The 27,001-nt window shown below is 60.9% G+C and overlaps 1 protein-coding gene across 4 annotated transcripts in view; it reads right to left on the reverse strand.

Moving 5' to 3' along the window:
• The window catches only part of KCNIP2 (potassium voltage-gated channel interacting protein 2), a 44,289-nt gene extending 19,400 nt beyond the window's left edge, over positions 1–24,889 (reverse strand). For 3 of the 4 annotated variants that reach the window (XM_086617029.1, XM_086617027.1, XM_086617025.1), the window contains exon 1: positions 24,817–24,889. In XM_086617029.1, coding sequence (XP_086473155.1) covers positions 24,817–24,889 — 73 coding nt within the window. Of the gene's footprint in view, positions 1–3,867; positions 3,971–24,816 lie in introns of those variants that run through there. The other variant, XM_086617024.1, reaches the window with a different exon arrangement.
• Positions 24,890–27,001: the final 2,112 nt, after the last annotated feature.

The raw sequence follows: 27,001 nt of genomic DNA on the forward strand, positions 1-27,001 counted from the left end.
GGGAGAGTGGCACCATCAGCCAGGAGAAGGAAGCAGGGGGCAGAGCGTAGACAGGACTCACTGCACATGTGGCTGGATGTTCACACTACGGGGCCAGCAAGGCATCACCACAGCCGGACGGCTGTGCCAAGTTCACTGGTGACCCCAGGACCATCAGGGCTCAGCCCCTCACTGCCATCCCGCAGCAGGAGCTGGGAGTCCTGGAAACTGGGCTCCCCAGGGAACGATGCTGCGGCCCAGGATTGGCAATGTCAGGATGTCCATCGGAAAGCCTGCACCCATGCTTGCTCCAGACACCAGGGCTCAAAGGAAGGCGTCCCCGCAGCCCTGCTGGCCTGAAGAGCTGGGTCTGGTAGAGAGGCACTGGCATCTTATTCCCTGCGCCCCAGCAAGGCACCTCCACAGGGAAGCCCGGGATCAGCCTCCCTTTTCCTCAGCTTGGAGCCAGAGCCAACAGCCCTGTTCCTACTCTGCAACACCAGGGGCACTCAGACAGTGCCACTGTGAATTTGGGCACATTCACTGGCAGACCCCAAAACCTGTGGGAGTAGCTGCACCCATGCCTGAGACAACTCTGGTGCCTGGACCGTGCCTGGCTCCATTGTCTGCCTCACGGGACATGGAGCTGAGGAAGATGCCAGACCCAAGTCTTTCACCCCGACAACCTCTTTGCATACAAGACGTCCCATCACCACCCCTGCAGCTACAGCCAGGGGACATGGCGACCCACGTGTGGGATGAGGAGCACAACATCACCCCAGCTGTGCCCCTTTCGGGGCATAGAACCCAGGAGTCTGGGTCCAGTCCCCCCTCCCCTTCTCTCTCCCCCAAGACAAAGCTGCTTTGAGCATCCCCAGGGGACATGAGACAGGTTGGCAAAGCGGCCCCAGCATGTGCCCATGGCTCAGTGCCGAGGAAGGTGGCAGGCCCTGCAACACTGCTCCAGGCACTGCTGTGCCAGGACAGGCAGCCCAGGTTGGCACCGAGTCCACGCTGCCCGTCCCGCTTTGGGCTGTGACAACAGCCACGAAGCATTCCCCTGCCCAGCCACCCCTGCCCCGGCTCTCCTGGCAGCGCAGCCCTGCCACCCAGCTAAAATTAACCACCCTGCCAGCCACTTGCTGTGTATAAATAGAAGTGCCCAGGAGCAGGGTTTCTTGCCCAGAAAGCAGCTCTGAGCACACAGCATGCCATGGGCATGCGGTGGGCAAATCCAGAGCCGTCGGGTAGCCAGGTGGCTGGTCCCTGCCTCCATTCTCCCAGCATAGCATCTGGGCACAGGGGACTGTCCCCTGCTGTAGGACAGGAGCAGACAGAGAGGGAGCAGGACAGTAACCCATCACCAAGGGACCTGTCTTTTTGGGAGGGGACCATGGACCCTGACCACAGCCACTCCTGTAGTTAACCCTACTGTGCCACAGGGTGCTGGGGCACTACCTCCCCAAAATGTGCCACGGGACCAGCTGGGGCATAGAAGAGGTGACAGTCCCTGGGCACAGCTGGGCGCTGCCGACCCACTGCGGGGGCCAGCCTGATGGATAGGAACCTCTCATTTTTTTTGGTTCTTGGGGCCATCATCCATTAGGGAGAGTTAAATTTAGGTTACAGCTGATCCCTTATTACCTCGCTGCTAATCAGAGCGCGAGTAGATTATTAATAAGCACATTAAAATATTGGCGAAATGCTATTTTTGGGAGGTGAAGTCACAGTTTTAATCTGGTTAATTGATTGAGTCATTTCTCTTTCCCCCCATTGGTGATCCGTCCTTGGCGAGCTCCCCAGGGCAGCCAGGAGGGCACCCCATCCCAGGGCCCGTCTGCTGGGCACCCCTGCAGCGAGCTCTGTGGGACCTCCTTTGCCTCTGCAGGGAGGGCAGAGAGGCTCACTACACCCCAAAAGGGGACAATGGAAAAGGATAGAGGCTGGAGGTGGGGAGAGCATCTGGGAGAGCATCTCCCCATGTGCCACATGGATCGGAGAGGTGCTAGGGAGGAGGGGATGCTGCAGAGGGGAGAAGGCCGCGCAAGCCCCACATCCCACTCCCAGCCCTAAGCTCTGCGCCTTAGAGGGGCACAGACCTGCCCGGATCTGGGTTTCACCCCACTTCGGCTTATTCCACTGCTCGGGAAGACACTGAGAAGAGGGTGAGCAGCAGTAGCCGGCACCCCACTGCCAACCCTGTCCACTGCATCCATCCCAGCTCCATGCAGCACGGCCACCCTGCACACCCCAGCAGGGCTGTGGGGACAGGATGGGGCCAAGCCCTTAGGGCTGCTGGGCACCACACACGGCCAGCCCAGACACCCAGTCCCAGGAGGACACCCGCTATGGACTCAGCCCCATAATGCCCAGCTGAAAAGCCCAAGACACTGGGGGAAGGACAGACATTCTTGCAAGTGGTGAGGATGGAAGCACCCTGAGGTCCCCTTCGCACTCTGCCCCATCACACCTGTAGCTCTGCCCCTTGTGCCCAGGGTCAGACTCAGCTGACTCATCCTCTGCCCCCTCTCCTCCAGGCTAGCTGGCTGGTGCCCGATGGAGCCAACTAGCAGGGACGGACCCAGCGCAGCCTGCAGGCACACCCAGCCTCTGGAGCCTGGCAGGACACTCAGCCAGGCCCACGCTTACCCTGGCACCTCTTTCCCTATTGCCACATTGTGGGCTGGTGTGGAGCCCTGAAAGGCCCACGGGGCTGGGAAGCAATGGGAGATGTCCACTGGGAGGGTTTCCTGGGACCAGGCGATGCTCCATTGCAGGGCTCAGGTCCCCATGGGTAGGGAGGTGGCACAGTAGCTGGGCATGGCTTGCAGGGCAGATATTGCTCCATGTTCCAGCCCCCAGCACTGCACCAAGAGCATCCCCAAGTGTGTCCCTGCCATGCTCTGGCCCCAGGGATGGGCATGGGCTGGGGAGACCCAGAGGCTTACCCCGGTGAGGAGGTGATAGAGCCTGGGAGGGCTTTTCCGGGCGGTCTGGGTCCCAGCGAAGGCAGCGCAAGTCCCAGCCCCACTCCAAGGCGTGACGCTGCCACGTTGGCCCAACAAGGCCTTCCCTGTGCTCCCGGCATGGCGCGTCCCTCCCCAGCACCGTTGTAGCCCAGGGTGGCAGCCCGGGTGTCCCCGGCAGGGCCAGGCCATGGGGAGGGCAACCTGCCTCAGGCACAGGGATGGGGGCAGGAGCCAGGCACCCAGGGTCCCAGCACACAGGCACATGACGGCCTCCCTGAGACATGCCCATTGGGATTGGGAGGTGGCTCTGGGCTCATACCCAGGAGAGGGGGTCCTAGCCAGCTGGCTGGGCTGCGCAAGAGCTGGCAGGGGGATGCGGGTCCCGCCACGGCTGTGACAGCAAACCAGGTGCACACAGCACACAGCTCTGTCCCCAGGACCAGGCAACACCTCAGAATACGAGCATGAGTGGATGCAAGCACCAGGGTGTGTCCCTGCCCCAGCCCACATGCACACCCAGGGCTTCTCTGGCCAGATAGATGGAGGGCGCAGCCCTGGCCTCGGAGGAGACGGATGCCTGGCATGGCAGGGAAGAGTCAGACCAGCTGTGATTTGTTTCCACAGCAATTTTTTCACACTCTGCTCTGCACCAGTTCCCTCCCCCCCAAAAAAAAACATTCCCATCACCCCATGTCCACGGGGACCTTCAGGGGCTCTCGTTGCCTCCCATGAGCACCTTCGGCTTTGCCCCACACGGACCCCAGTGCAACCCTTCCACCTGGGGCTGAATCGTTCAGCGCTGCTCAGCACATAAACAGCATTTCCCCCCCTCCCCAAACAACCCCACAGAGCTGACCAGACAGAGACCCACTCCCGCAAAAACAGAGCCCCATGCCCCCCCCACCAGGGCGGCACCTACCTTGGGAGAGGGTCCCGGTGACAAACTGGTAGAAGAAGCGGATCACCCGGCCCAGCTGCCTCTTACAGCGCTGCTGGCAGTGGCTCATGGCTCCAGCTCACAGCGCTGGGGAGGGACCCAGTCGCGCCCTCGCAAAAACAGCCCCCCAGCTCCTCCGAGCAGCGGGCGATGCCGGGGGAGAACAGAGCCTTCCTTGCCCGGAGCGGGCCTGCGGGCATCGGCGGCAGGTCCAGCCCGGCGGAGGGGGCGCGGGCAGCCCCCCGCAGCCCGACAGCCGCCGGGCCCGGCTCGCAGGCTGCAGGCAGAGCCAGCCGGCAAGTTTTGTGCTGGGATGCTCCTGTGCCGGCGGGCTGCGATCCAGAGGGGCCGGGGGGCCGGCGGCGACGCCCCTCCCAGGGCTCACAAAAGCTGACCACAAGTTCGGCGAGGGAGCGGGGTGCCCGGGCGAGCCTCTCCTTCCCCGCCCCGTGCCGTGCCTGCCCGCCGGCCCCCTCCGTGCAGCAAAGTTGCAGGGCGAGGTGGGGAGTACGGGCAAAGGGATGCTCGCGGCCGGAGAGCCCAGCGGTGCCAGCCAGCTCGCCGGGAGAGGCAGATGGACGCCTCCCTGGCTGGCAGAGTCCCGGGTTGCCCCGGCTCCTGGTCCGCCCCTTGCCACCAGCTCGACCCGGCACTTCACGCCCCGGCTGGCCGGGAACCAGAGGCAGGTTGGTATGGCAACCCGCAGACTCCACAGGTCCCGCTGACCAATGAGGCACTGCTGCATCCCAGGGCCGCCTCTCTCCAAGAGCAGGAAAGGATGCTCCTTCCGGAGGGGAGCCGGCACCGAAAGCATCCAGCATCCTTGGGCATCAGTCCTCCACTCCCACTATCGAGCACCATGAGCATCTTGCATCCCTGGGCATCAATCATCTGCTCCGGCCAGCCGGTGCTGTGAGTGTCCTGCTTCCCCGGGCATCAACCACCCAGCACTGCAAGCATCCTGCATCCTCGAGTATCAGCCCTCTGGCACTGCAAGTGTCCTGCATCTCCAGGCATCTGCTCACGCTGGCTCCAGGCAGGGTAGGAGAGGAGGATTGGTGCAAGGATGGGAGGAAGAGGAGTCATACTCCCAGTTTGCCCAGGCTGAGAGCTGCTCGTTCCAAAGCTCAGTCTGGCAGCAAGTTGCTAGCTTGCACGGTATGTCAGAGCCAGAAGAGAGTCTGGCGCGTGGCAGCAGTGGGATTTCCCTGCTCCCACAGCCAACCCGAGATGCTCTGTGCAGACTGACGACCACATCCCTTCCCCAAGTCCCATTTTCCCAGCTGCAGTTCCTTCTCCACATCACATCCACACCCCGCACCAACAGGATCTCAGCTCTGCATCCATCCAGGCTCTATTATCTCAGAAGCTTCATCACTTATTAATGGGAGAGGAAGTGAACAAAAAGAGATCTGATGGCAATTATAGCTTCTGCTCCCTCGGGGATGGGAAAGGGGGTGCAGGTGTGATCCAGCCAGGATCAGTCAAAGTGCCCAGTCCCCACCAATGCCTCAACAAAGAGCCCCAAGGCAGGGAGCAGGAGCCCCCTCAGAAGTTGGTATGGGGTAACCTTACCCCCTGCTCCTCAAAAGAAGGGCCATCCCCTCCAAACCAAGCCCTCCTTATCTGTTATGCCAACTATGCCCCTGCAAAGGGGGGCAGCGCCTCACAGAGAGCCCCCACACCATGGTGGACAGTGCCCTGGGGTGGGGGACAGGCACCAGGGGATGCCGCACTTGCCACTGCAGGGCTGAGCTGGGTTTGGGGGGACCTTACAGCAAGGTGCAACACACAGCACAGCAGGTGCTTGCAACCCTGCAAGAACGCATACGCAAAGCCCTGGGCCAGGGAAGGGCTGCAAGGGACATGGACGCCGCAGAGGGACGGGACAGCCCAGGCCAACTGAGACAGAGCAGGCAGCTCAGCGAATGCAGAGGCACAGGCGCAGGCAGTCTGTGAATGTAACACCCCGCCTGAACCTAGCCCCTGCAGACCACCTTCCTCCAGCCAAAAGCTCAGAAATTTGGGCTGCCAGCAATGCCCAGTCCCCTCCTGCCACCTCTTGGGGACAGGTCAGGGGTTTAGGACCCTTGTCCTGATCTACAGTATCCAGGAGCCCTGCTCCTGGCTCAAACAGAAAACACAAACATGCCATGACAGTTTCTTGCAACGATCAGATCCCATGAATTGTGTGATACAAGGCTAAATCCTGCAAATCCTGAGCTCATCTCCCCCCACGCTGGGAGGGAGCCTCGGCTGCACAGCATCACCTCAGTGACCAGCCAGCACAGCTCAGCCCAAGTTGGCCGCATTAAGTCGGAGGGATACAGGAGAGGTGGCAAAACAGCCACAGGAGGGTGCCAGAGCCCACAGGACGTGACAGCAAAGTTTGCAGATCCATCCCTAAGCCACCGTCCAGCTCCTTGGGAGTCCTGGCTGGGAAGGCTGCTCCATCCCAGCATGTCCCGGGCAGGTAACAGATGCAAGTGCCTGTGCACCCTGGTCGTGCTCGCCACGCAGGACAAGGGTGCTCATACACTCCCCCATCAGCAGGTGTAGACCACCCCACTCTAGCCTGCAGGGTCACAACAGGAGGGAAGAGCCCAGCACTGATGTCACCACCCCACCTACACACTCGGTTGCCCACCAGCACCCCCAGGTGCTACAACCAGTCCAGAACTGGACAGTGATTTCCAAAGGAGCATCACCCCTCCAGGTCAGCCCTTGGCTCTCCAGAGATGTCCTCATGCACTGACACTGAGACAGAAGCTCGTGAGGACCATGTGGGGTGATCCAGGGGACCGTCCTCTCCCCCTGCACCCAGCAACCTGCAGCGGGTATTTTGCAATGACAACACATTGCACAGAGACTTGTGCCGCCTCGCTCGCATCGCAGGGCTCCCTCCCAAAACACGATCCTCAGGCTGGGACCAGCGACCGCATGTCTTGGCCTTGCAGAAGGGCAACAAAGCCACGATCATGGACCCACCTCTCCCCCAGCAAGACAAACAGGAATCCAGCAGAAACCAAAAGCAAGCCACAGAGCAGGGCTGGTGAGCCCACTCTTACACACGCTTTCTTGCTGACAATCTGTCACCTGGGTTGCAACCACCATGGGTGTCACTGCAGGGTGCACCCCGCTAGCCTCCCATCCCACCTGTGCTTCTCCCAAACCTGCTCCCCTCCCACAAGGAGGCCAGTGATCCCCCAGCCCCTGCCCCAACCCCAGGGGAGCTCCTGTCCCCACAGTGCCTCACGGGGCAAAGGACATCATCTCCCAAATGGACATGGTGAGCCAGCCTGTATCCTCAGAGCATCTGCTGGGCTCCTGAAAGGGGACACAGCATCGCTAGAGCCCCAGGAATGGGAACAAGGGAGACTATGGCTCCAGGCTCCGTCTCCAGCCCTGCTCCCCCAAGGTGCTCTGGCTCCGGCAGGGGAAGCAGCTGCCCTACACCTCCTGGTGCCGAGCCTGCACTGGGGACTGGGACTGGCCCAACTCCCTGTGTAGGGTATAAATGGCAAATTCAGGGAGACTGGAAAGCAAAATTGTCCCTCACTCCCTGACCCCAATCCCTGCTGCCTGCCTGCAGGTTTTGGGGCTGTGCCAGGACACCTCCAGCTTGGACGTGCAGGGCAGCCCATGCAATGCCAGAGTGATGCCACGGCCCCTGTAGTGCCACAGCCCGTGTAGTGCCACAGCCTGACCCACAGTCTGTGCATGCCACGGTGCCGTGGCTGCTGCCTGACGCTAAGAGGAGCCTCCGTACAGCAGCAGCGGCGGGGCATGGGGAGGTGAGCTGGGGACACGCTTCATTCAGACAGCTGCAGCGGCTGGTGGCACACGGGGGACAGGAGGGTACACGTGCAGCTGTGTCGGAGCACGCGGGCAAGCACGGCCACCTGGGCAAGGCCGTGCACACGTGGGCAAGGATGCACGGGAACTGTGAAGGCCATTGGTGCACGGACACGTGGCCACCATGCTCCACTTGCTTGCAAGCTGAAGGGACAGTGACAGCACTGCCAGGGAGGGGGACACGACACAGCTGCCCACACCAGAGCCATGGCTTTTTTCCTTGCCCATATCCTCTCCTCCTGAGGTGCCTCCTTGGCAGACACATCCTTCCTAAGCCACAGACATCTGGGCTGATACCTGCTGCAGCAGCGCTGGGGGCAGGGAGCAGCCGGGGGAATTCACACTGGTTCCTGGCTATGAAATATTCATCAGCACAGCCGTGAAGAGAAGGGGGGAAATAAAAAATAAACAGAAGGGGAGGAGCAGACACACCACTGGCAAGCAGCTCAGCACGGCACAGACGGGCCCACGGGGTGGCTGGATCAAGGTCTTCAGAATCAGCACTTGTATGTCGGTCCCCTGGTGCCCGTGCAAAGCTTGTCCCACTGTCGTGGGTGTCGTGGGCACGTGAACACCCCTAGAAAATGCAATCAGGAGACAGCCATCCTTGCAGGCAGTCACATGCTTGTGGGCACACCCAGCACATGCAGGGATGCCCTGGGACATGGACATTCCCAAGGGGCACCACGCTGGGCTGGTGCTCAGGGGCCGTTCCTGCCTGTGCCAGCCCTGGATGGTACCTGGGCTTCAAAGTGTTTCAGCCTGGGCCACACGCCCCAGGGACAGGACCAGAGCAGGGCTCCAGCCCAGGGCCACTCCAGCCAGGGCATCTGGGGGGTCTCTGGGGTCATCCTGAGGCTGGTAAAGGGCAGACCCCTGTGACAGCATCTGCCAACATCTCCATCAAGGAGGAAGGGTGATCAGGGCGGGAAGATGCAGGGCAACCTGCAGCCCTGTGCCAAACCTCAAGCCACCACTCAGGTCCATCCGGACTGGGCAGATGCCCTGCTCTCTTTGTCCCTAAATCGAGGAGTCACCTTTTTTGGGAGACAGAGGCCACACATGTCCCAGTAATGCCAGACCCATGGCTGCTTGCAGGGGACAGGGTGGCTCCTGGCTGGAGGGAGGGCTCAACAAAACTCACCCCAGAGCCAGGGCTTGCCGAGGGACCAGGAGAAGGACATCGCAGCAGCAGGGACTGCGGTGGCCATGCGAGCCCCTGGTACCAGATACATCACGTCGGGGCAGGCGGCTCCGTGGGAGCCCCACACCGCTGCCGTCCGCAGAGGATCAGTCCTGCATGTGTCCTGTGCCGCCCCGGCCTCCTTCCAGCCCTGGGGACCCGCAGCCTCCAGGACTCGGGGAAGCGTTGAAACGTGATGCCAGAGAAAATAAATAAGGCAGCTAATGAGGTAATTTGCATAGCTATTAGCAGGCAGGATTTGCAGCGGCTCTGACATGGGATGTGCTGTCACAGCAAAGCGCAGCCCCGCGGGCTCTGCTGGGGCTTGCAGAGAGAAATACCCCAGAGCCTGCTGCGTGAGCCCAGGGCGGGCACCCACCAGCCCACCCTGCCTGCCTCCCGGGCTGGGGAAGCAGCAGGGCCGGAAGCAAATGGAGCAAGGAGGTGGGAGGAAGGCTTAGAGTGGGGCAGACAGCCTGGGAGGAGCGGTGTGCTCTCCCCATGAGCCCATCCTGCCTTCGGCCACGCAGCCCGGGGCTTGGCCCTGTGACATACAGCACAATGCTCCTGAATTGCCAAGATGCACAGACAGCATCCATGAAAGCGTGAGCTCACAAAGGCCAAGGAAGAACTGCCAGCAGCCCAGGCTGCCTCACTGGGGCAGCCCCGCCATGGCCCATCCAGCTATCTCCATGTATCTCCCCATCCAGAGCCAGCTACAGCTCCCTGCATCCCTTACCTCCTCTTGCTCCCTGTGGACTTGGCCCAAAACACATCCCAGGATAAGCACAAACCCGTTCCTACCTCACCCTGGTTGCCAGCGAACCCAGCTCGCTCTGACTCCCAGCAAAAGTTGCAATTTGGGGTGTAGGGCCATGCAAGAAGCCCAACAGCAGCACCAGCTCTGCATTGTGGCTGCCCCTGTCCTTAGATGCTCAGGTCAGCAATCACTGCACCACGCCAGGCAGGAGGGCACTGGCCATCCCAGTACCTCCAGGGATGCCGGGGAAACACACTTGAAACCTGCGACGCTGCCGGATCCCCAACTTGCTCTGCCAGTATAACCACCCCGTAAATGGGCTGTGTGATGGAGAGGAGTGGCGTGCAGTGCCACCCTCCCCCTGGGCTGCCAGGGCACGTCTGGCTTTGATCACAAACCTGCGGCGACAGCTCGGCTCATTCCCAGCCAATGGATCTTGTTAAAAAATGCATGTGGCGTGATCCGTCTGCTCAGGAAGGCGCTGCCAGGGAATGAGCCCGGCCCAGCGCTGTGCGCCGCTCCTCCAGCACCAGCCAACTGTCAGCTGGCATGCAGCAGGTGACAGGGCAGTAGCCTGGCTTCAATGGCACTGGGCTGGAGAGCGGGACATGCGCCAGCTGGCATTTAGCTCCAAAGCACCCCTGCGATGCAGGGATAGGATAGGGACACCCCACAGTCTCATGGCAGAGACAAGCAGAAAGACCCAACAGATGGGCAATCGGATGGACAGACAGACACAAGTTCCACCAGCAACGTGGGTGGTGAATTTGAGTCAAAGACTGGGGCCAGAGCCCTCCAGGGACCACCTCAGTGCATCCATCAGCCCCACCGCCCCCCACGATGGCCCACAACCCTCCAGGTTATGCCGAGGCACCAGCTCCTCCCAAGCTGCATTTTTTAAGTTAGTTCTGCTAAATATTTCAGGGATTTACACAGAAAAGCTCTCTGTGTTCAGCCCCATTGGCATCACACAGGCAGTCGCAGACACTCCCACCCACCGGGGCGTGAATAATTCATCACCCCCCCAACAGGGTAGCAGCAGCCGGGAGGAGGGGATCAGGCAGGGGGGACGGGCTCCATTGTCCCCCACTCAGGCTCCTGGGGTGCACCTCAAGACCAGCACCAACATCTGCAGGGAAACTGAAGCACAGGGAAGGGAAAAGAGCCAGGAGCTGAGCCCAAACCTGGTTATAGGACTAACACATCGAGATCACAGTGGTAAGCAAGGACACCACAGCCCGCCTGGAGCATCTGGGGCTGTTTCTGAGCTTGTTGAGTCTGCAAAGCACAGCAACACTGGCGGCACCCAGGCTATATTGGGCAGTGGGATAGCACGGCCCTGGGGACCTCCAAAGAGCACAGCCCTGACAAGTGGGGACATCGCTGTCTGGGGGTGCACGGCTCATGCTGGGGCACAACACAGCCACAGCATCTCCTCACCCTCAGCTGGAATCTTTTTGCCTGTCAGATCCCCTCTCTGCTCCATGCCCTGGCACCCCATGAATAGTAGCAGGGGTTTTCATCCCCAGCACATCACCCCGTGTCCCCAGGCCTGTCCCAGCTCCCACTCCAAAAATCTCAGCCAAGCCACAAGTGATGCCAGCACTGCTCCCAAATCTGCTCCAGGGAGGACACAGCCCTTGGCATCCTGGCAGGCTGCTGCCTGCCCCCGGGCTCCCCTCCAGCCTCGCCGCGCTCACTGCCCACACCAAGCCACAGTGACGGCAACAAATTAACGAGCCCCGTGCAATCAGGCACAGGTTGGGCTCCGATAAATGGGAGATGGCACTAGGCTAATTTCCTCGCAATCAGTGCTCGCTTGGCCGCCGACAGCTCCGCTCTGCTCGGTGACGGGAGGAAATGCAGTGGGGGTGGGCTGGGATGCAACCTTGGCTTCCCCGTGTGCAGGCAGCGTTGGGGTGCCTGTGGGCCAGGCAGCAGGGCACCCGCCATCACCCAGCCAGGCGCTGCCAGGCTGAGTGGCACGGGAAAAGCCATTAGCACCACGGCTTATCCAGGGGCTCCGGCACGTGCCAGCCGCACAGCTGGCAGAGGGAGATAAGGTGCTCGAGGGATCCTGAGGAGGGGAAACATACTTCAAATGGCAGGAATCTCCCCTAAAACAGACTTGGCTTGAAGGCACCGAGAGTATTTGCTGCTATTAATAAGTCCAGCGCTGCGATAAGGTGCCTGGCCCCTGCTCTCCGGCTCAAACCCTGCCCGTGCGAGGAGACGCAGCAGCAAGACAGGGAGGGAGAGCAAAGTGACGCTGCAGACGGGGCTGAGCTCCTGACTCACAGCTCCTCACCTGTCTCCACACCAACAGCCCCTGGCACTGGCCTGAAACACCTGGATGGGTGACAACCTGCCTGGTGGGACCTGGGAGGCTTAGGGCAGGGGAGATGCAGAAGGTCAGCACTGCCCCTCCGACAGCCCACAGCCCACCTGCACCTTTCTCCAGCCTCAATCCAAGACATTGCGCAGCCCAAAAGCCAGGCTGATGGCCCCCCACACCAGCACTGACCCTCTCCCCACTCGTACCCCATGCGAAGGCTCAACCCTCTGGCCCCCTGCCCCATAGGGCAGCAGGGACACCCACCCAGCATCTCCAGGGCACCCGCTCAGCCCACTGCCAGCCCGAGGGGGCCCCTGGAGACTGCCTTTTTAAACTGACATTTTGGGGACAGGAAAGCTATTTTCGGTTGATTCAGAGGCAGTGTTTCCATCGCAGTTTTTCTGCCTCCGCCGGAGGGAGGGATGCTCTCCCTGGGGGTGCTGTGGCAGGCGGCTTTGTGTTGGGCTGCAGTGCCTCAGCACCAGCTCTGCGCAGCTGGGTCATCCTCACCCCTCCACCCGCTGCCTACCCAGTGCCTGGAGCCAACAGGCCCAGGAGCAGGTGGGAAAAAGACCTCCCTGGGTTCCCACCTGAGCATGAGGGTCAGGAGCATCCCACCCATCAGAGGGGCTGGTGGGAGGCTCAGAGCAGAGCCTGGGGACCATAGTCCCACCCACGGCTTTCCTGGCATCAGCAAGATGTCTTTTCCACAGGCCTTGGTGAGATACCCCCAAAAATGAGCACACAGGGCTGAACAGCCCCCCCTCCTCTGGAGCCCCCAAGCACTCATGATGGGAATAAATGCACCTGGCAATTACTCGGGGGGAGAGTACAGCCTCCCAGTGCAAGACCTGCTGAGAGGCTCAGAAATAAATATGTTAATAATCAAATATCCATCCTGCGCCTGAGCTCACGGGAGGACTTTCAAGTCTAATTAGCAGCAGATTTGTACCATTGCTGCCTGGGCTCAAGGGACGATTTGCCGTGGTTCCCACAAAGCGAGAGGCTCTGCTATAATTAGCCGGCAGCATCCCGTCTGCATGGATTACCTCCAAATCCCCCCCGCCACGCTCCGGGCTGGGAGACAGGCAAGACCCAGGTAAGCCGAGATGAGAGATGCCCCCAGACTTTGATCTCGATCTGTGCAAAGCGACTCCTGAGCTGCAAATCCACGGCAGGCGGGAGGACAGGCAGCACACCAGGAGGAGAGGCACCCCACGCTCCCCTGCCTTCACGCAACCCTATGCAGGCAGGGAGCTCCTCTCCCCGCAGCATCTCGCCCCGAAGCCCCAGGGTGCCCCCAAAATCTCTCCGTCCCCAAACTGATTGTTTCCCCCAACACCCAGGGCTGCCCACAGCTCCGGGAGGCCAGTCCCCAAATGGGGGACATTTTCCAGTCTTGGATGTCTCATCACTAACACAAAGAGCTGCCACCACCCTCCATGAGACCGAAGCCAAGCGTGCCTTGCAATATCACTTGCACAACCAACGGCAGGGGCTTGGTGCCCAGGGACTCGGTGCCCAGGCACTCAGCATTGCAAGGGAGGGGATCACATCTGCAAAGAGACCTGGTTCCTTGCTGCAGGGAAACACAAACCTCGGGGCTTGGCAACAGTTTGGGGATATTTATCAATCCCCACCTGGGCCAGGCTGCCCTGCAACAGCTCTGTGCAGCACCTTTTCTAGGGTAGATGGAAATCCCGTCAGATCAGACCTTTCCTCAATCCATCAAAGTGGGAGAGGCGGTGCTACCGGAGTGCTCTCACCGCCCCTGCCCATGTCTGTTTAAACAGGGCTGCATCCTGCTCCCGAGGATGCCGTAACAAACACCCTTCCTGGTCCCTCAGCACCTTGCAGGGTGGCTGGGATGAGAAGAAAGGGGCATCCAGGGGAGCAAGACACGGGGCCAACGCCTGGACGTGCACCACTGTCAGCACCCAAACTGAGACAAGTCTCCTGGGGAAGGCACAAACGTGAGATGAGGAAAGGGATGGAGAGAGAACAGAGAGGGCCACATCCATGCTGGGGACCAACAGCACAACCGAGGATGCTCTGCTGAGTGGAGAGTGGGACTCATGTGTCCAGCCCCGTGGAGGGAGCGCATGGCAGATAACTCGGCTGGAGCTCACTGACCCAGCAGCAGCTGCCAGGGACACTCATTAGCACCAACTAATTGTGGGTAGAGGTGGCTGGCCTGCACACTCCTCCCAGCCTGGCAGCAGGCACGGCTCAGAGCCAAGGGGAGAATTACAGACAGGGAAACAGTGGTCGCGTTCAAGGCACCTCCTCAGGGTTGGCCTGGAAATGTCTGTGCCAGAGATGCTGTACCCATGAACAACAAAATCATCCCTTCATCCCTCTCGCGGGCACACAGGTACTCCACATTCAACCATGCCCCCTGAGCCAGGGCACAGCCCTCCCCATCCAGCTCCTCTGCCAGCCCCAGGAGATCTCCCCAGTGCCACTGGGTTGTTCCTGCTGGCAAACAAGGGGTTACCAGCCCCTCACTTCCCCATAGTTATTTAATTAAGCAGTGATAAAAGGAAAGACGTATTATCCAGAGAGTGACAGCAGGTTGTAATTACAGCAGGGCAGGCTGAGAAAACAAACAGTGCTGAGGGAGGCGCGGGGTGGCAAGGGGCTGGGGAGCCACCGTGGCCCCTTGCTATCACGTCCCTGTCCCGGAGCTGTGGCCCAGGGCAGAGGTGGGACCCTCAGGTCTGTGGGCGACGGAGAGGGGAAAGGCTCTTTTGCCCCGATGGATGTGGTCCCAAACGCCTTCCCCTCCAGCTCACACTGGGCTGGAGTGGCCCTGATCCCAACCCCTTCCTGAGGATGCTGGGTCTGGACCAGAGGACTTGCTGCACTGTTGGAGCAAGGGGACAAATTCCCCACAGGGATGTGGCACCCCAGAGGGGCTCTGCATGCCCCCTGTGGAGCTGGGCACAATGGCCACCCACCAGCTTCCTCCAGCCTTGGGTTTGAAACTTCTGCCCTGTTTCCCACGCACAGCGAGGGGCAGGAGTGGGACATGGGGTGAAAGCAGTTTGGACACGGCCCTGCTGTGAGCAAGCAGCCCACAGCCCCCCTCCCTGCCCACCTGCCCAGCAGCTGTGCTCTCCCTGCAGACAGGGAGAGCTTCACCTCCGTGTCCCCTTCCAGGGGCTGGTGGGAGACATTGGGTACCACCACAGTCACAGCTGGGACACACCGGGGTGGCACGGTCCCGAGGGATGCACAGCCACCTCCTGCCCATCCTGCGCCGTGGGATGCCACTATCTATCCCCTGCACAGCCCCCAGCCCCATCCCTTCCCTTCACTAAATCCTCCTGTTCTCAGCCCAATCCTCTTAGGCTCCCCCTCTCCCGTTGCAGCATCTTTAAATTAATGCCCGGCCGAGCATGGGATAGAAGAAAATTAACCCTGGCCAGGGGGGCAGCCTCCGCGATGTCTTTTAAAGACTAAAGCACTATTTCCTGCCCTTCTGCCCCCTTGCTGTGCAGGGGAAGAGACCTGATCTGCCACAACCACAGCGAGCATTGCTCCAGCAAGGGCTCCCTGCACTCACAGTCCTGGGCTGGGGTAGGTGAGGGCAGCGAGTCCCCCCTCCAGCCTGCCCCCTGCTTGGGAGGCTGTCAGGTTCCCGGGCCATGTGTGGTTTGCACCCCCGTGCACAGGTTTGCTGTCGCCAGCAGCCACAGCTGGGACCTCGCTGCAAGCGGTTCCAGAGCTGCCTTTCGGGGCTGCAGGGCCCTGCACCCCACCAGGCTGCCTCGGGGTCCCCAGCTCTGAAGCAAGAAGCCAGGAGGGATTTGGCTGCTGGTGGGAAGTGCTTGTGACCCCACGGCTCAGTTTGCTTGGAGGAGCTGGAGCAGCACGTGGTGGATACAAGGCAGGGATGTGGCAGGGACACAGGGTGATCAATGCCAGGGACACTTCTTACCCGTGTCACCATGGAGCAGTTGGGACTGCTCCTTTCGGAGGAGCTGTGTGAGGGTGAGCAGAGACCAAGGCCATGACAAACGGGTCCATCCCACCCAGCTGGGGTCCAGGCAGGACTCAACTGTTTTGGGAAAACACCTTAGGGAGCCAACATCATCGCTGCCTGCACAGTACTGCCATGGGACTGCAATCCCAGCAAGACCTGGGATGCTCCCAGCCGGCGATCCCACCCAGCTGCCCTCTCCCGTGGCAGCCGTGGCCAGGGCAGCGAGGAGCTAGGGCCAGGCGTCACCCGCCAGAGCAGCGCTCCCGCTGATCCTCTCCGTTACGCAACAAATTATTCCACTCGCATTAATGACTTTGCGGCAAAGGGGGAAATGACATGAATGATTCCCGGTGCCTGGGAGTGACTCACTTTGCACAGCAGAGGGGAGGTGAGTGGGGAGGGCAGGTGCCGAGGGAAATTTGTTCAGGTCAGCAGGAGTTGCACAGGGCAGGGGCTGGAACTGACTTCTGGAACAAGAGTCAGGGAGAAAAGAAAGAGGCACTGAAGGGCAGATCTCACCATCCAGGAGAGGGCTGAGATGTTCCCAAGGGATGTCAGGATCAGTCATAATCACAGCATATTACAGCAGCCCTTGCTGCACCACAAGAGCCCCACACTCATTTGCCAACATGTGCTGCGACCCCAAAACCTGGCACTGGCAGCCATCCCTCCCCACTCCGGAGTCAGATGGGGAGCTGAGACCCCATGCAGATGCAACTAGAGCTGGAGGTGCTGTGCCCTACCACCGGACCCCTCCCCAATTCCAGCATGCCCCTAGGAGCACAGCAGGATGGGTGGGGTGGGCAGTTGCCCACCATGGCCCTTGGGGCAGGAGTAGGAGGCAAAAGGGACCCATCACACAGGCTGCAGCACAGAGCCTGGCATCTGACCCTCTCTCTCCCTTCTCCCTCATCTCTGGGAGGCTTCACTAAATCACACTGTTACAAATTAATCAATATTTCCATCCTGGAGTAAATCAAGAGCCATCAAGGTCTGGCCAGCTGAGCCAGCCACCTCCTGGAGACATCCGAGACACATGGAGACACACCAGGGACTTCAACAACCCACTGCCAAGTAGCCCCAGGGGGACCCTTGCCGTGATGGAGGGCTGGGTGGATTATTGCCTTTAAACCTATTCAGGGGCTTTCTGTAAGCAATGCAATTTTTAAAAATTCAATCTAGGAAGAAGCGATTAACCAAACGGGCCAGGAGCAGTGGCTCGCCTGTCTAATCTCATTAGTGAGCCGGCCGGCTCTCATTTCACCCTGCTGCAGCTGGATGGGCCGCAGTAAGGAGGTGAGAGCCGCCGGATGGCTCTTCCCCAGCTGCTGATGGGCCTGAGGGTGATCTATGGCATGAGTTTGCCAGGGCCTCCCTCCATCCCGCAGGAATGCATCTTCCCCAGCTGGGCCAAGGGAAAACCCTGGAAACCCTCTTTCTTGTGATTCAGATCCTGGCCAGATGACCACCAACACTCCATCTCTAAAAAGCACTTTTTTGGTGTCCAAATGCATGGGTTTGGTGACGGGAAGAGGGCAGGTGAGGGAGCTGGTGCATCCCAGCCCTGCTGCTGGGATCAGTGCCCAGAGCCAGGAGCAAGGTCCCACTTTCTGTCCCACAGAGGCTCAGTACGGCAGAGCTGGGGCAGTGGATTCGTGCCACCAGCCCACGAACAGAGCTAGTCACTCCCTCAGTGTTTCTGACCTGCTCCCGGGAGAGGGGCCACAGGTGAAGCCATCCATCTCCACTGCCAGCCTGGCACTGGCCCTCAGGGCTCCAAGCATCCTCTCCCTGTCTGCGGGCACCACTGCTGCTGCAGCGTGGTCTTTGACAGAGCTCTCCGTGGATCAGCCAGAACCCACATCTCTCTCCCCTCCAAGATGAAGCCACCAGCTTGTCCCAGCTGCAGCCCAGGGCTCTCGGAGCAGCACATGGATTGATCTCACCTGTGTGCAGGGGCACATCGTGCCCACACCTCACACAGGGCACAGCCCTCTCATGCTTGCAGGTGATGCAGCTGGCACAGGAATCGGATGGGCACCACAGCAGTGATGCTCAGAGCTGGGGCACCTGATTGCATGGCCCGCAGACGCCAATGTCCCCAGGTCCCCAAAGTCCCCAGCTGGGGTGAGCAGGAGCAGCACAGAAGGGACACCAACCCTCTTGCCACATGCTGGAGCCCCCAGCAGCAATGCTCACACTGTCCTGGGGTTGGCCAGAGCCCCCAGCATCAATGCTCACACTCCCCTGGGGTCGGGAGGGGTGCCGGCTGCCTGGACAGGAGGGATCCCAATCTGACAGGTTCAAAAGCTGGGTGGCTCCTGCCAAAATGGGGCTGGAGTCACCTAGAGCTGGACGGACCTGAGCCATCAGCCGCAGGCAGAGAGACGCAATGCTGCGAGAGCGTGGGCATGCACGTGTTCAGCATCCCTGTCCACAAGTGTCCATAGGTGGCTTGCCCTGTCTGAACCAGAGAGAAAACACTCGGAGACACCCAAATTCAGACACAGGTGACACTCCCTGTGTGCCTCATCCCCATCAGCTCCCGTTGAACGTGGCAGCTGTCTTGCCCCCAGCTCCCCTCCCGCAGGGCTCCGGTTCCAAACAAGTTAATTACTCCCGCCGCTCTATGATGAGCAGCACCAACCATTTTCATTTGAAGCAGAAGGCAAATTTACTTAATAGCCAGAACCAGCCTGAGCCACAGCAGCCCAGGGACGGGAGGACCCCAATAAGAAACCTCTGCCCAGCACAGCCCTGCTGCCACGTCCCCTCTGCAAAGCCCCTCAGTAGGGTATCACTGAGACCAGGGCCACCCCATCCCCTGCACCCCGACTCCAGCCCTGTCCCATGCACTATCCTGCCGCTCACCCCCATGGCATGGCACCCACCCTGCCCCAGCTGCCGGCAGAGCACCCTGGCACAAGAAGTGGATTGAACAGGACCCATGCACCCTCCCGCAGCCTCCGCCCTGTGGAAAGGGGTTCCTCTCCCGCTTCACTCTCAAGGAAACTGCTTGCACCAGTCCTAGCAGTTCATTTGCTCGGCAATAACCACCCCCAGGGCCCTGCTACCCCTTAGCATAGGATTTTGACCCCTGCTCGAAGCCAGAGACCCTCACCGTGGCATTGGAGAGGCAGCTGGCTCGGCTCAGCCCCACTGGCAGGGCATGGCAGGGAGATTCATTTCACTAGAGGCTCATTCATCTGCAGCACGATTAAAACCCGGGGCTGGGATCCATCCCGGCGGCAGGAGAGCGATTTGCCAGCAGATGGATTTATCATCTCCCAAGCACAGCAATTTGGCTTAAGCAAAACCAAACCACTTCTCCTAATGAAAACACCACTAATGAGTGGAGCCAGGGAGGGAGGGGGAGAGCAGCTCCGCTAATGGGGTCTCTCCTGTCCTTCGGGGCTGGAGTCACCCTCTGATGCCCTAGCTGCAAGATAAGGGCATGAGGCTTAGCTCCAGTTGGGATGTATGGATCTGGTATGGCCCAGGGGAAACCAGAGCCTGCTCCAGGGACCAGCTCTGCTCACCCTTCCAAACCTCCTCCTGTCCCAGTTTCTGAGGCTCTGGGGCCACTGGTCCCAGCAGACCACACAACAGGAAAGTGGCAGCACCACCGAGTGTGGACACCTTATCCAGCTGCAACACGGCCACCACGTGAAAAAACTCATCTCCGTGCCCGGATGCAGAGATGGCGAAAGAGCAAACCCCATCCCTGTCCCTGCATCGCCAGCGCCGTGCAGCAGGAGCTGTACACCTTGGCCAAAGTTGCAACAGCCCATGAATTATGCATCAGCATCTGCAGAAATCAGTCGTTTAACCGCCCCAACCAAACCCACGAACTTCCTGTCAATTAATCCTGTGCCACCAATTCCCCGCGGGCTCCAATCTGCCTCTGCCTGCGGGGATGCAGCAGTGGCTGCCAAAACCTCAGCTCCAGCCTCTCCACCTGCAAAATCCAATCTGCCCATGGGCAGCGGTACCCAGCAACATCACTCGCGTGTCCCTTGTCCCGTCTGCGGCTCTGCCCTGGCGTAGGCTCGGAGCAGCATCCCCTCCAGCAGGGACCCCCAGGATCTCAGCCTCTGGTCAGGAGAGGCCACAACAACTGGTGAGAGGGGATTCATCAGCATCGAAGACAAGCCAGGACAGCAAAGAGGGAAGAGGCAGAGGGGTACAGATGCCAGAGAGGAGACAGCAGACAGAGACGAGGCAGAGTCAGGCAACGTTCCCATCACCCCGGGAAGGTGCAGCATCCATGGAGGGCAGGGCGCTTTAGCATAGAGGGGACCCCACGGGAGCCCCCCATCCCAGCGTACGAGTGGGAGCCCTTTCCCAAATATACCCCACCTTGACCGGAGGCCTTCTAGGGAGCTTGGGGACCTGGCTTGAGGGTCAGCCTGGCTTCCAGCCCAGCCTCACCACCGGGCAGTGGGAGCAGAGGCAGCAAGCGGAGGGGAGACGTGTGGGGCAGCAGCAGCAGTGCAGAAGCAGGTTAGCGGGAGAGCAGGGGGACAGGCAGCACACTCATTTCCCACAGGCTGGACCCCCCCAGGGGAAAGACACTGGGATGTGTCACCCCTCCTGAGGGCTGCTTCTAGGAGGAGGGAATGACCCACGCGTGATGCTGGCCACAGGGATACAGGCAGCCGGCCCTGCCAGACTGGCGTGGGCAGGGCCGGGCACCCGGGCTGTTCTTGTGCTGCTGGAGGAAGCAACAGGGCAAGAGAAAGAGCTTTTTTCTGGGCATGGGCAAGGTGCTGCCATGGTCTTGGGCACAGGCCACATCTCAGTCCCCCTCCCCAGATCCACTCCAGCAGGCAGCCGCAGGCACAGCATACATCCTGCCGTGCACACCTGCAGCCGGGTGCCTGGTCAGCACCTACCTGCCCGCCTGCCTCCTGCCCTCACCTGCACCCCATCAGCCCCATGACTCCATCCTCCAGCTGCAGATCCCAGCTATTATATGGGACAGGCTAGCACTGACACCCTCTCTACACTCTGGGAAATAAATTATCCCCCTCACAGATGGCAAGTTTGTGGAGATTTTCTTCCTGACCAGCTGAGCACAGGCTGTGAGCAGCCACAACAGAGCCGCTGGGATTGCCAGCAGCAGAACAAGCCCCTGGTGCAGCCCTAGATCTGCCCATCACCTGGTACCCGCCTGCAGCAGACGCATCGCAGGGGCATGGCTCTTTGGCTTTACTCTGCCACAGGGACCAGAGCCTGGCTCCTGCTGTCCTCCCACTAACCCCACTAGCCTGTTGTCCCGTTGGTGGGACAGCTCGGCCCCATGTGTCCTTTCTTACTGCCACTGGGAGAGATGCCTCTGAAACGCTCTCCCTCCAGGAAGGGAGGAGAGCTCAGCCAGACACTGCGCTGCCACGACACTGGTACCTACAGTTTTCATTTCACTGGGTGGGCCGCTCAAAAGAGTTAGGGAGTCCCCATCCATCAGCCGTGCCTCGGGAGGCAGGAGGATCCCAAAGATCTGCAGATGGTCTCTATACTAATTTTTCACCCACTGCGAATGCTCTAGGTGCCTTTGGGGTGGAGCAAAGCAGTTGCTTGAGACCCCGCAACACGACAATGGGAGGGAGAAGCAGGGGTGAAAAGGCACGGGTGAAAAGTCAGCCTCCTGATCCCTTTTGGGGATCCAACAGCCCTGGAGATGAACCCCTCATCCTTCCAAAATGCAGCTAGGGGGTTTGACCCAACCCAAACAGCCCAAGTATTGACCCCGTGACAGCACATGCTGTCCTGCTTGCAGGACACAGGATGGCCGGGACAGGCTTGTCCCGTGGAGTGAGATGGGGCCCTGGGCCACCCATCCCTGCTCCCCAGCTGGGGCTGGGGCAGCCCTGCTGCTCGCACATCCCTGCGGAGTGGCAGGAGGGAGAGAAAGCCACCTCCGAGCCCCCGTCACCTCTCACACTGATGGGATTCAGGGCGAGGGACATGGTACCTGCGCTCCTCAGGGCAAAGCGGCACCGGGATCCCATTTCTCCTGCAGGAAGGGACATGTCCAGAGCAGTCCTGAGACACTGGCTCCGGGCTGTGCTTGCACACTAATCGCTCATGTCATTAGAGGGCTGGAGGAATAATGTAATTTATGGATGCCTTTTATTTCTCGCTAGCGTCATCTAAATACCCCAGAAATGGACCGGTTTAATTTCCTGGTGGCATAACCTAAACATTTCTCTCCTTAACACCCAGGCACACGCTCAGCCCCAGGCTCAGCAGCGGGGCATGGTGGGTGCCCGCCCTCACCCCATGCCACCGCACCAGGACCAGGTTCGTCCCTGCTCACCCCAGTGCAGCCGGCTCGCATTCCCAGGGCACATGGAGCCAGTGCCTGCTCTCCCAGCCACACACACGGAGGCAGCTTTCATTCACTCGGGCACTCTCGCCTCTCACACACGCATCTACGTGCCGCACACCCTCGCAGCCCACGGCTGGACCAGGGACCAGGGCATCGCTGGAGATGGTGTGGGGAGTGAGGACTGTCACTGCACCCCTGTTTTCAGCAGCTCTTTAAATTTAAAAATCAATGTGCTGCTGGGGAAGGTGGGGGGGGGTTCTAACCTGTGCATGGCTGAGGTCCTGCTTCCTTTTAGCCCCACTCCTTTTTTTGGAAGAGGGTACAGCTAACCCTTCTCAGAGCATGCACAGATGGGGGTCCCATCACTCCCACCCCTTGTTTTGGGGAGTGACGGAGAGACAGCAAGACCAATTGCTGTCTCCGTGCACAGCAGCAATTGCTGGAGCTGCCATGGGGCTGTCACATCTCCTGACATCAAATCATGTCTCGGTTAACAGCTCTTGCATGGCAGATGTCCCCCAGACCCTGATAGACCCTGACGGCTGGGGGACCCTAAGGCTACAGGAACACCCCAAACTGCCCATGCTTGTCCTCAAGCAGGACTGAGCTAGCAAACCGTAGGTGCGGGCAGGAACCTTCCCATCTGCAGGGAGACATTAAGCCCATGCTGGCACTGCCAGCTCCACCCCAGGGCTTCACTATGGCCCCACGAGAGTCCTGGCATCTTACCGCATCCCAAGGGAACTGGGAGAGCCAGGCCAGGTTAGCAGGCAGAGACTTGAGCTATTAAAGCCTCCCCAGATATAAGTCTGCATCCCCCTTCCTCCTGCCTCCATCACTTCTACACTCTTTCTGGGAGAAAAACAACTTTCCCTCCACAGCGAGGGATGGCTTCGGCGCATTCAGTCAATGCAGGCGAGATCGGTGCCGCCGGGACCAGCTCCCTCTCCAGGCACCTGGCACTACCATCGGCTCTGCCCTGGCAGGACAGCGACCTGACAATGACGGCAAATGAGTGACGTGTCCTCCCAGGGCCTCTGTTTCCCGCATTGGGAAATGGGACAGGTATTTCCAGCCTTATTCCCCAGAGGCTTCCCAGCAGCCCCGTCCCCACGGGCAGGGCTGTCACAGCAGCATGGCTCCCCTCCGCCCGGGCTCCTGCTGCATGGCTGGCTCAGAGGTAAGCCCAGGCATAAAAGGTCTCAGCCTCGGAGAGACTAGAATTTATTTTTAACTTCAGTTTGATTTAAATCCATATGGACAATTTAAAGTTACCGGAGAAACCAAAAGTTGTGTGTGGGTTCCAAGTTCCTACATAGCTCAAAAATATCTTCCCTGCAGCACGTTTGGGCAGGCAGCAAGCAGCGTTTCCCACGCATGGGGCTGCTCAGGACAGCAGAGCAGGGGGTCCTGCGTGCTACCACCACTTCCTCGAAACTCCAGAGCAAAGCCTGAAATCCACTCCAGACTGTGGGAGGAAAAGCATCACTGGGACTCGGGGAAGCTGCCTGTGCACGTACCCCAGTGCTTGTGGCATGAGGGCACCCAGCCCCATTGGCTATGGACAGGTTCGGCTCCATCGTGGGTCCCAGGAGGCAGGTGGGAACTGCTGCCCCATTTCATGGCTGCTGCGATGGAGGCCCTGAAAGGGGACGAGATTTGGCCTGATCCATGGACAGCACGTAAGGAAGGAGGGGTGTTGCCAGCTCCAGCCCAGCTGCTTCACTACCGAACAGTGGGGGATGAGGTGCGATGGATGGGTGGTTGTTGTAGTGGGATGAGGGATCCAGACAATTCCCTGCTGGGGCAAAGGATGGAGGGGGATGCAATAGGGTCACAGATGGGTCATATTTGGACTCCCTGTCCTATGGCCATGGCATCCCAGAGGCAGAGCACCTCTAGTGATGCCCTAAGGGACACTAGGTGATGAGTGGAGAAGACACCAAGCTCTGTGGTTCTGCTGGGGTTTGCTGAGCAGGGTGAGCCTCTCCGTTCCTGGGAGAATCTGCTGCCAGGGTGCTGCCGTGCCACCCCAGGGTGCAGCAGGGGGTCCGAGGCATGGCAGAGAAAGCCCAGTGCCAAACCCTGGTGTCCCAAGGAGCTTGGGAGCAGCGCTGAGGAAGGGCGAGCTTGGGGACAGCCAAAAGCAATTCAAGCATCCCACCCCCCCGACGCGGGCCTTTTCCCTGCAAACCTGCCCCAGAGCAACCCGCCTGACTGTGACCAACCCTAATCCATCCCCCCGGAGCATCCTCCCTCCCGGAGCCCGGGATTGCCCCCCTGCTCCAGCGCCGGGGTCGCGGCCGCCCCCCCTCCCCGGGCAAGGCGTGCGGCGAAGCGGGGCGGGCAGGGGGCCGGGGCTCAGCCGGGTCTGGAAGCGGGCGGGCCGGGGTACCGGGAGCCGGGTCGGGGTGCCGGGGCCGCCCCCGCGCCGTGGTCCCGAGCGGCTGCTGCACCTTCCCCGGCGGGCGGCACTCACCCGTGAGCTGGTCGTAGGAGCCGTCCAGGTCGCGCGAGTCGGACAGGCTCTCCTTCCTGCCCTTGCTCCGCATCTTCCCGCCCCGCCGAGCGGCGGGGGGAACCGCGACGGGGCGCACGGGCTCCGCCGCCGGGCAGGGGGGGCCCGCGCCCGCCGCCTCCCCCCGCCCCGCCGCCCGCGGCACTCGCCGCGGCAGCAGGAAGGGGCCGGCGGTGCCGGGGAGCTCGGCTCGGTACGGCAGGCAGGAGCGCGCAGCCGCCCCGTTCCCCGCCGCCGCCGCCGGGGCTGGGCACGGCCGCCCCCTCCCTCCCGTCCTTCCCCGCCTCCTCCCGGGAGCCGCCGGCCCGGCCCCGCCGGCCTGCGCCGCGCCGCCGCGGGGAAACTGAGGCACGACCGGAGACGGGAGGGCGGGCTGTCCCCTGTCGCGGGGGTGGCTCCGGGGAAGAGGCAGGGAAGGAGCTGCTCCGGGCTGCACCGAGGTGGGGTCCCCGCCGGTTTGGGAGAGCCCCGGGGGTCAGGAACGGCGCAGGGACGGAGAAGACATGGAACAGGAGGAGCGCAGACCCCCCACACTCACTGCGGGGGAGCGAGGGACCCCCAAGGCTGTGTGTCGGTGACTACGCCGAGCTGTGCCTTGGGACCCCCAGGAGCAATAGAGGAAGGGGGACCCCAGCCCTGCCCAGGGCAGGGCGGCAGCTGCATCTCCGCCTCGGGGCAGAAGCCGGATGGCAAATCGGTCAGAGGCGGGGAGAGGGGGGCGGAACGGGGGGGAATGGGGACGTGCAGCGGGCCAAGAGACCCAGCAAAGGCGTGGGGAGGGTGGCCCTGGTCCGCCTGCTTGCAGCCAAGCACAGGAGGAGGCCCCCCACTGCCGCCTCCCACCCCGAGCACGGGTTTCCCCTGCAGGGTCAGAGCCTTTAGCAGGGATTTTGCCCATCTCCCGGAACCCCAGGGAAAGGGCGAAGCAGCAGCAGCACACCTTGGGGGAGCTTCCAGGGGCGCGGTGCTGCCAAGAGGAGCTCACAGCCCCATCGGTACATCTGGCACTGGGAGGCTGGAGGTTCCGCTGCTGCCTCTGGTTATTTGCTGCCATCTGTGTCCAATGCCAGCCCGGGGGAAGCGAACTGTGCTGGAGAGTCCTCACCACGGGCAAGGCCAGGGGCTTTTGTCACACCGCTGCCCATGTGTTGCCTGTTTGCACGGTGCCAGGGACCCTGGGCACATGTTAGGGGCTCCCAGCGTTTCCCACCTCTGCTCCCTTTGTCTCCTACTCTGGGCAGAAAGACAGAGGGAAGCAGGGGCTGTGGGGCTGTGGTCTCGTCCTGGTCCCTGCATCCAGCCTGGCCCTCCTGGCCCATGGGAGCCACAGGGTAGGAAGGGAATCCGGAGCAGCCAGGAGGGAGGGCCACGCTCACGCGGCAGCGTGTTGTCAGCGTGCTTTGGTGCCAAGCCATGAAAGAAGACGCCTTAGCGAGGCAGCGATGCTTAGCAACTGCCTGGATCTAAAAATAAGAGCCATTTAGTGAGGAAAACGCAGTGGAGAAATGCTCAGAGAACTAAACACATTCCCCCAGCCTCCCTGTAGCCCAACTGCCGCCTCAGAGCCTGCATCCACTGACCGGCTGGAGAGAAACTCCTGGAATGGCCCTGGCAGTGCCCCCTCCACTCAGCTCGGCAAGCAGAGCTGGAGCCAGGCCAGGTTGGGGACCCCTGAGCTGCTGGGCTTGTCCATCCTTCTGCTCCTTGCCCACCCCGTCCTCCCTCCTCCATCCTGTCCGTCCTGTCCTCAGCCACACCTTCTTGGCAGCCCCTGAGGATCAGCGGTGTCCCAGGGAGGCAGCCTCAGTCGGGAGGGCTGCGTGAGCTGTCCCCAAGCTCCCTTGCCCCACCTCCAGCACCCTGCGGGTCCATGCTACTGCCGATGCGGTGGACCCAGCAGAGCTGCATGGGGGAAGTTTTCGCCTTCTGCCATCCCTGGTCCATTGGGAGGCAAACGTGGCTATTTTTATCCCAGCTAAGTGCTCCTGTTCCTGCAAGCGAGAGATACTTTGCCAGGCTGGGGAGAGAGGGAAAAGTTGGGCAGGTTGGTGGGTACCATGGGGTAGGATGGGGCAGCTCCATGGCCAGGCTGACACAGCCCACCCACCCTGCAGTGTAGAAAACAGGGGACACAGCTCACTCACTC

This window comes from Tauraco erythrolophus, chromosome 9 (assembly GCF_009769465.1).
Source record: "Tauraco erythrolophus isolate bTauEry1 chromosome 9, bTauEry1.pri, whole genome shotgun sequence".
NCBI classification, from domain to species: domain Eukaryota; kingdom Metazoa; phylum Chordata; class Aves; order Musophagiformes; family Musophagidae; genus Tauraco; species Tauraco erythrolophus.